This window comes from Quercus lobata, chromosome 2 (genome assembly GCF_001633185.2).
Source record: "Quercus lobata isolate SW786 chromosome 2, ValleyOak3.0 Primary Assembly, whole genome shotgun sequence".
In the NCBI taxonomy this organism is placed as follows: Eukaryota; Viridiplantae; Streptophyta; class Magnoliopsida; order Fagales; family Fagaceae; genus Quercus; species Quercus lobata.
The window spans coordinates 92,019,000-92,029,232 of record NC_044905.1 but is presented as its reverse complement, the minus strand read 5'-3'; the positions used below and the strand labels follow the sequence as shown (position 1 = coordinate 92,029,232).

Below are 10,233 nucleotides of genomic sequence, written 5' to 3'. Positions count from 1 at the left end.
CTTTCTTTTTATTAAATAAAAAAATAAAATAAAAAAGAGTCTGGAAGCATATAAAAATTCACAACAAATTTCATACATATTTAATAAATTATCTTGTTACACATCACCACACCTATTTTTTTAACTGAAATCATGAGCGAGAAAACACCAGTTTAAAATCGAAATCATATTTCTAACTCACGATTTTAATTATTAAAAAAATGTGTGCTTTATTATTACATATTTATCGTTTTGTTAATGCACGATCAACCTCGTGAAAAATGCAACCAAAAACTTGAAGACGCCACGTCATGAGTTAGAATTCTCAACGTTTCCCGTGTCGGCAAGGAATTGTTATTCTCCAACGAAATCTAGACGCAAGTCATTGTGTTGAGTATTCCTTAACATTTTTCTATTCCTTATGGAGTTATGGTCTTGTTTCTCTCTAGCTAAATAGTTACGCTTTGTCAAGGTACCAGCTACCAAAGCATCAGACATCATTTTTCAATGGCGTTCAAACTTGTCACCCTACTCTTCCTCCTCCACTCTCTGCCACTCAAATCCTACTGTTCAACCCAACAATCCTGGATTAAAGCTGGTTATTATTATTCAGGTAGTGAAACTGTCATTTCTGATATAAACTCTAAGCTCTTTACTCACCTACTATGTGCTTTTGCTTACATAAACTCTTCCAACTACCACCTCTCTATCAACTCCTCCACCGAACAAAAGTTCTCTACTTTCACCAACACTGTAAAGCTCAAGAACCCATTGGTTACAACGCTTTTGTCCGTATGGGTTGGCAGAGAAGACTCTCCAATCTTCTTTTCAATGATCAACCAGTCCTCTTTTAGAAATTCTTTTATTCAGTCCTCTATAGAAACAGCAAGGTTTTATGGGTTTCATGGCATAGACCTTTGTGGGGTTCTACCAAGCAAAATCTCGGACATGACTAATTTAGATACCCTTTTGAACGAGTGGCGAATTGCTGTGGTTTCTGAGGCAAAAAACTCTAGCAAGTCAGAGTTGCTATTGGTCATGTCTGGTTATTACTTGCCAGCTTTGGATTCAGTGAGTTACCCAATTGAGTCCATGATGAAAAACTTGGATTGGGTACATGTTAAAGCATATGACTACTATGTGCCTAGAATCGACAATTTCACATACACTCATGCGGCTTTATATGACCCAAAGAATGGGGCTAATACTGATAGCGGCATAAAAGAGTGGAAGAGAAGAGGATTCTTGCTTAGCAAATTGGTTTTGGGCTTGCCGTACCATGGGTATGCGTGGACACTTTTGGACCCCAACAACAATGCAATGGGTGCACCAGCTATCGGTCCAGCTGTTACAGCCGACGGTTCCATGGGCTATAAGTTCATAAAATCGTATCTTAGAAGCTTTCCTTCTGAAGCTGCTCCAGTGTATAATGCTACCTATGTGGTGAATTTCTGCACAATTGGGCCGACTTGGATTAACTATGACGATGTGGAGGCTGTTAAAGCTAAAGTTTCTTATGCAAAGCAGAGCGGGTTACTTGGTTTCAATGTGTTTCAAGTCGGGAATGATGATAATTGGGAACTTTCTAGAGCAGGTAGGTTACAATGTACTACTTGGAATCCATTGGTCATTTTCTATTTCTTTTTATTTTGATATGGTCGTATATATGATATTGGTGTTGGAAAATAAACTACCTGGTGGTGAGCAAGTCTCATCTCATCCAACCAGTATTATCAAGCACTTGTGAATTTACTAACACATAAGCTAATAGAAATTAGTCAAGCGTTCAAGGCATATCCCAGTGATTCCAACATGGTGGCCAAGAGTCTTGCAGCTCAATTGGCAATTGTTGGTGTTTTCAATGGAAACATCCAAGATTCAAATTTTCATCTCCCATTGCCCACATTGTAACTATTTAATTATCCAACCAAAAAAAAAAAAAAACCGTCTATATGGTATCTGGGCATTAAGGTTCAAACTCAACCAGACTCACCCTATTTACCTAACCAAAATATATATATATATATATATATATATATATATAAAATAAAATAAAATAAAAACAGTAAGCCCCCAACACATAGTAAGGCTAAACAAGTAAGATATGTAATATGAAATTTAGGAGGCAAATCATCGAACATATTGTGTATGGCCTCTGTGTTTGATGGTTTGTCTCTTACATTCCATATTACATATCTTGCTAGCTTAGCCTCGGTATTTGTTGTGGTTAACTTTCATTACCTTTGTATTGGTAAATTCACTCTTGATTAGCAATATTGGTTGAGACATTGCTCTCACCATGAAGTGGGTAGTTTTTCCTGACAATTGGAGACAGACTCAGGTTTCAGTTGTGACCCCAACTAACTGCTTGCTAAAATTGCTAAATTAGGGAACAGGGGTTGAATATCATAATCATTTGTTTAGTAAAACAGAGTTCATGCTTTGGCTTTGATATCTCATTGAGCTTGTACTTGCCACATGAAGAGAGTGATATATCAGAAATATAGTTAATGGTGGTTAAATTAGAATTTAGACCATATATAAAATTACATTTAAGGCCATAAGAACTTTATCATTACATTTTTGCCAAAAGGCCTGGTTCTGAATTTGATCACAAATTATTTATTCTTGTAATATTCCAGTTTATCGTTATATTCTTGCAGCCTGCCCATGTGCACATATTACGCATCCTCTTGAGACATTCTAATCAACATAATTGAAATACCTTTGCAGCTCAAGGGGAAGATGAAGATCAACATAATAAGAGTCATAGATTGTTAATAATTCTGCCTACAGCCGTTGCAGTCGTGCTTCTGCTGAGCAGCATTATATGTTACTTACAGAGCAGAGTCATCAAGTCAAGATGTAATTTTTACAACTCTGAGACCACCTCATGATAAAGTTCACAACATCCATATATAAGATAGAGATGCTAAACATTTGTCTCTTGTCTTTCTTTTTGGTTACAGGCTGTATAGGTAGTGTCAAAAGATTATTATATAAAGTCCGAATTAAAATATCAGCTCCTGAAGACCTTAGCAGCAATGCTTCTAATCTGCAAGTATTCAGTTATTCTGCCATTAATGCAGCTACCAATAACTTTTCAAGTGAGAATAAGCTTGGCGAAGGTGGATACGGACCTGTTTACAAGGTATTATTTGGCAATTCATCCATTGTTTAATGCTTTATGTGGATATTGATTTTAAAATACAGTGTCCAAATACTATTTAACCAAAAAATAAAAAAACTGTCCATCAATGTCAGATCGTGGAAACTAGGGAGATCAGGTTAAGTTGGGTGAGGAATCACTTCGTTTTATTTTCATCCCTTTTGAAGGTTTCAGATCTTCTATTTGCTTATTAAAATTCTCCAACCACAATAAGTGCATTACTTTTTCCGTGCTTAACTCTGTATAAAAGGCATGCTTGACACAATTTATAGAATTTCCTTTTAAAATATCATGTAATATTGCCAAGAGCTTTGTAGCTCAATTGGTTGGCATCTCCTAGTGTTTCCAATGGAGACATCTAGGGTTATAATCCCTCTCCCATCAAAATTATTATGTAATATTAACTTGAAGACATAAGCAACCATTTTTTCTTTTCCATTTTTTGCTGAATACATAAGCAACCCTTCTGCAAGAGATTGCTACAGATAATCTCCAACTCTTTATGAGGATTCTTATGCTGATAGCATTGTCTTCTGAACAATGTTTGTGTTAGTTTAAGACCTCATACCAAATAGCCAATTTGTTTGTCTTACCCTTCCTTCTAGCTATCATCTTTTCTCTGAACAGCTGCACCATGAAAGGGACTAGACATTAGCACGTGTGTCTGTTTGTGCACATTATATTTCAACTGATAGTTATATCAGATAATATTATTGGGGTAAATAATGATCAGAATTGTGTATGGCTCAAATGTCTATCTTTGGCATATAATACTAACGATGAATGTTGGTTTCATAGGCCAAGTTACGGAATGGACAGGAGATAGCAGTAAAGAGACTTTCAAGAACTTCAAACCAAGGCCTTGAAGAGTTCAAAAATGAGGTTACACTTACGGCAAGACTGCAACATGTAAATCTAGTTAGACTTTTGGGATATTGCACTGAGAGAGAAGAAAATATGTTGATCTATGAATACATGCCAAACAGAAGCTTGGATCTCTACCTCTTTGGTCAGCAAATTAATTTTCATGCTTCGCATCATAGTTTTTGCATACATATGCTGAGTAACTTGTAATTTTTTACTTAAAAGCTTAAATGGGTCTAACCATTTACACAACATCCCCAAGAGGATGGCATTCATTTACGCTTCAAAGAACCAAATCTAGACAATTAAGTTCAATGAGGGGTCATTATTTGTGAATTTCATTCCCCCACATTTTTTAATAACTAATAAAGTACTAATTTGACTTGCTGCAGATCCACCTAGATGTTCTCTTTTAGATTGGAGGAAACGTGTAGACATCATTGAAGGTGTTATTCAGGGCCTTCTATATCTCCAAGAATACTCAAATTTTATTATAGTTCACCGTGATCTAAAGGCTAGTAACATTTTACTGGACAATGAGATGACTCCTAAGATATCAGATTTTGGGATAGCTAGAATTTTCGGAAAGGATGAACATGAAGCAAACACAAGTCGGATTGTTGGAACATAGTAAGTAAAATGCCCGTTAATGAAATATACAATTTTTTTTTTTTTTTTTTTGAATACTCATCGTTTTCATTATGACATGCTCTGCAGTGGTTATGTTCCTCCGGAATATGTAAAAAAAGGAATATACTCCATGAAATACGACGTTTATAGTTTTGGAGTTATACTTTTGCAAATTATTAGTGGCAAGAGAAATACACGTTATTATGGGACACATCATAATTTGAACCTTTTAGACTATGTAAGTGAATTACTTGGTAATAGTTTCTATGATTCTATTATATTGTGATTTAGATTATTGTAATTTGAAGTTTTGTATTTGAGCTATAAATGTGGTAATTATTGCAGGCATATGAGCTGTGGAAAGAGGGCAGAGGGTTCGAGTTTATTGATCCATCACTGGATGATTCTTGTTCTTATTATAAACTCCTAAGATGCATGCAAGTGGCCCTCTTATGTGTCCAGGAAAACCCTGTTGATAGACCATCCATGTTAGAGGTTTCTTCAATGCTCAAGAATGAAACTGGAGCCATCAACAATCCTAAAAAGCCTGCCTTTTCGATTCAAAGAGATGAAAATGAGGAAGAAAAATGTCCATTGCAGGAAAAGATGTGTTCAGTAGATGATGCAACAATTTCTCAGGTAGTACCCCGATGAGATTGCTGATGACTAGAAATATTTAAAGTATGAAAGAAAATGTAAAGCTTTGATTTTTCTTAGTTCATGTTAATACTTGTGCTAGGAAGCCTCATCACAAATTCATACACCTTATTGCCTTTATCTTCCTTTGGCATATATATATATATATATATATATATATATATATATTGTTTGTCCATTGCGAAATTAATTATTTGTGACCAACATGATGCACTACACGCCATCATAAACTCTAAACTCTAATTATCTATTGTCTATATTGAAAGCTCCTTTAAACATTGAGTGCCATTTTGTTTTCATCATTTCATATATATATATATATATATATATATATATATATGTGCAATAAATTTTATACTCAATCATTGAGCCACACCGTCCATTTTTTTTCTCTTTTAAATTTTTCTTGTCACTACTTTCAAAAAAAATAAATAAATAAATAACAAAAACAAAAACCTCTTCTTCTCCCTATTAATATTTAATACACACCTACAGTTACATTTTCTCTAACATTTCCCTTCCCTCTTTGCCTCTTTATCTCCCCCACCACCCTCTACTTCACCATTACACTTTCTTCATCATTTTCTCTTTCTTATAATTTGATTTTTTTTCTTCCCATTTTATTTTGTATAAATTTGATATTATTTTTTTCATTCAATCCGTATTTTTTTCACACAAAAATTATGAGTATACACACACACACACTCTCTCTCTCTAAATTTTTTTTCTTTCTTATAACTCTAATTAAGGTTGATGGTTTTTTTTTTTTTTTTAAATATGTGTTTTGGTATTGGTTTTTCAATTTCCCATTACAAGGTCTTCTCTCTTCCTTTTATAGTTTTGGTTGAATTTTGGTTTGAGTTAATACCTTTTTTTTTTTTTTTTTTTGAAATAGAAATTTGGGTTTATATCAAAACACAATCTACATTACTATGAATTTGAATATGCCTACCAATTGTTTGAATAATAAATTATTATAAAGTTTATCTTTTATTCCTTTGGTTTCATTTTAATTTTGGTTAAGATAACATTGTAATTTTGTGATGAGTTTTGATTATCATGATAATCTCCATATTCATTAAGAGATGAGAAATTTGAATAATTAATTTGAAACTTTTAAAGTTTAGTTGCATATTAGGCAAATATAACACACTATAACAGAAGTTAGAAGGGTGTTCACCTTAAAAAAATATTAATAAAAAAAAAAAAGAATGATAGATTTGTATAGATAAAAATATTAAAAAAAAAATACTTGTAAAAATCTTCTTTTTTTTTAAAATGAAAATACTTGAAGTAAGTATTACTTTTTATATATTACACCCCATTACATGTTATAATTTATATATACTAGCATGTAACCCATGCAAACGTGTGGATGCATTTAAAACTAAACACGATTTTTATTATAAAAATATAAATTATTAGTCAAATTATTTAAAAAAAAGTAGCATGTAACACAAGCATACATACGGATACATTTAAAATTAAACACGATTTTTATCATAAAAATATAAATAATTAGACAAATTTTTTTTTAAGTAGACATAATTAGTCACATATTAAAATTCTTACCTAAATTTAATACTACTTATGATCATTTTTTTCTAATTTTTAATAAGATAAAACGTGTGGTTTTTTTTTTTTTTTTTTTTGTGGTGATTTTTATTGAGTATGTGTGATTGGTTTTTTTTTTTTTTTTTTTATAGTTCATTAATATTATATATTCCTAGTATTTTGCATTCATTAACTCACTTGGCACAAAGATTAAAAAACTTAAGTGAACACATGGCACAAATTTAAATGGATAGTTATGGTGTGGTTCTCACATAAATTTAGACACATAGCACAAAATTTTATTCTAATTTCAAATTTTATTTGAACTTTCTCTGAACTTTGCCTATATATATATATATATATATATTCACGCATCACGTGAGTCTATGACTAGTAACGATAACCCTTCTATCCAAGTTGCCTCGGGTGATTCCCATGTTAAAAGGACAAATGAGTCTCCCATATTGCCCAATGAACCCAAAATATTGTTTATTTTAGCTTCATGACATTTTATATGTTGTAAAGTTACCTTGATCTTGTAGTAGGAATTTTTTTTAATGAATAAATTCATAATTTCCTAATAATTTAAATTTTTAGGACAATCAATAATTTATCATGTATCATATGGTCCTCAGTTCCTCCTATTTAAAAAATTAAAAATCTCACGTGTTGAGCTCCACTTATGAAACAGTGTTGGAATATTTGTTAAACAATTAAATTCATCATTTTCTAACTGATTAAACTTTTGGAATAATTAATAATTTATTTTATTAACAAGGAAAAGATTGATTAAATTTATTTTATCAATAAACATTCTTAGAAATAATTAAATTCATTATAAAAACAAATTGATTGAAAATAACATCAACTCCAAGAAAATGCCAAAATTACCCTTGAAGCAAAAAATATCAATGGAAGACCTAAAATGACCAAATTGCCCCTAAAACCTCAAAAAATACTTGAAATCTAAAAAAATGACCAAAATACCCATGTAACCTCTAAAATTACCATATATACCCTAAATCTTAAGAAAATGACTAAAATACCCCCTCCAAAATTACCAAAATCATCCAAAAATCTCTAAAATGATAAAAATACCCCTTAAATCACTAGAACGGTCAAAATACCCCAAAATCACAAAATTACCAAAATACCCCCGAAATCACTAAAATTACCAAAATACCCCCAAAACATCAAAATGACCAAAAAAAAAAACCCCTGAAACATTTTAAATGACCAAAATTGCCCCAAAATCTCTAAAATGACCAAAATAACCCCAAAACCTCTAAAATAACTGATATACCCCTGAAACTGCTAGAATAAGTAGACAAAACTCGATACCTCAAAAATGACCAAAATACCCCTAAAACCTCAAATGACCAAAAATGCCCACGAAACCTCTAAACTGTCCAAAATACCCAAAATCCTATCAAATGACCAAAATTTTGAAACCACTAAAATGACCAAAACTCCCTTGAAATCTATAAAATGACCAAAATATATAAAAATATTTAAAATGGCCAAAGTACTCTTTATACTCCTAAAACCACTAAATGACCACAATACCCCTGAAACCACTAAATGATACAAAATAATCCAAAATTTTTGGTTATTTTGAAGGTTTCAAGTATTTTACGCCAATTTAATAGTTTCAAGGTAGTTAGTCATTTAGATGGTTTTGGGATATTTAGATCATTTTAGAGGTTTCAAGTTTTTGTGCTCATTCTAGAGGTATTGATGGTATTTTGGTCATTTTTGCAATTGTGGGGGTATTTTAATCATTTTACATGTTTTGGGGTATTTTAATCATTTTAGCGATTTCATGGTATTTTGCTCATTCTAGAGGATTTAAGGGCATTTTGGTCATTTTAATGACATTGGAGGTATCTTTTTTAATCATTTTACAAGTTTTGGGGTATTTTTGGTCATTTTATTTTTTTGAGGTATTTTTGGTCTCTCTAGAGGTTTCGAGATAATTTGGTCATTCAAGTGGTTTCGATGTATTTTTGGTTGTTTTGAAGTTTTGGGGTATTTTGGTCATTTTAATGGTTTTAGGGGGTATTTTGGTCATTCTAGTGATTTTGAGAGTATTTTCCTTATTATAGTAGACTATTTTCATCATTTGAGAGGTTTTGGTATATTTTGGTCATTTTAGCGGTTTTGAGAGTATTTTGGTCATTTTAGAGGTTACAAGGTATTTTTTGTCATTTTTGAGCTTTTAGGGTATTTTTCATCATTGTAGAGGTATCAAGGTATTTTTTTTCTTTTTTCTTCTTCTCATTTTAGAGGTTTTGAGGGTATTTTGGTCATTTTAAAGGTTTCAGGGTATTTTGGTTATTTGAGAGGTTTTGGTGTTATTTTAGTAATTTATTAGGTTTTGGGGGTGTGGGAGAATTTTTGTCTCGACCCCTAATCAGGTATTGTCCTCTTTGGAAATGACGTTGAGTCTTAGTCCTCAAGGATTTGCTCAATCCCACATCGGAGAGAGACGCCTCCCACTCATGCCTTATAAGCCTTTGGCCCACTCATGCCTTATAAGCCTTAGGACAAAGGCTTATAAGGCATGAGTGGGAGGCGTCTCTCCTCGATGTGGGATTAAGCAAATCCTTGAGGACTAAGGCCCAACGCCATTTCCAAAGATGACAATACCCGATTGGCCTAAGGCTTATAAGGCATGAGTGGGAGGCGACTTACCCCGATGTGGGATTGAGCAAATCCTTGAGGACTAAGGCTCAACGCCACTTCCAAAGATGACAATACCTGATTGGAGGCCAAGACGAAAGTCTTCCCACAGGGGGTATTTTCGTCATTTTAGAGGGTTCAGGGGTATTTTTGTCTTTTTTTAGGTTTCAATAGTATTTTGGTCTTTTGAGAGGTTTCAAGTGTATTTTAGTCATTTTTTAGATTTAGGGGTATTTTGGTTAATTTATTAGGTTTTGGGGGTATTTTCATCATTTTAGAGGGTTCGGGGGTATTTTTATCTTTTTATAGGTTTCAATAGTATTTTGGTCTTTTGAGAGGTTTCGAGTGTATTTTAGTCATTTTTTAGGTTTAGTGGTATTTTGGTCATTTTCAGAGGTTTCGAGGTTATTTTTGTATTTTTTGAGGTCTCAAATGGCATTTTGGTCATTTGAAAAGTTTTGTGCGTATTGTGGTCATTTTGGAGGGTTTGGGGGCATTTTGGTCATTTTTTTTAGGTTTTTGGGATATTTTGGACATTCGTGGTGTATTTTAGTCATTTTAGCAGTTCTAAGGGTATTTTGGTCATTTTAGAGATTTTTTGATATTTTGGTAATTCTCATGGGTAAAATAAATTTTTTTTTTTTTTTTTTTTTTAGAATGGGCAATTTTGTTAATTCAATAAATTTGTACATCTCTAC

General features: G+C 32.4%; 1 protein-coding gene across 1 annotated transcript; it reads left to right on the top strand.

Annotated features, from left to right (window-relative positions):
• Positions 1-362: 362 nt before the first annotated feature.
• On the top strand, positions 363-5,424 carry LOC115977204 (receptor-like serine/threonine-protein kinase SD1-6). The gene is made up of 7 exons (XM_031098914.1): positions 363-1,573; positions 2,713-2,844; positions 2,949-3,130; positions 3,947-4,157; positions 4,405-4,642; positions 4,730-4,880; positions 4,988-5,424. The coding sequence occupies exons 1-7, from the start codon at positions 487-489 to the stop codon at positions 5,294-5,296; spliced, it is 2,310 nt and encodes a 769-aa protein (XP_030954774.1). The 5' UTR covers positions 363-486; the 3' UTR covers positions 5,297-5,424.
• Positions 5,425-10,233: the final 4,809 nt, after the last annotated feature.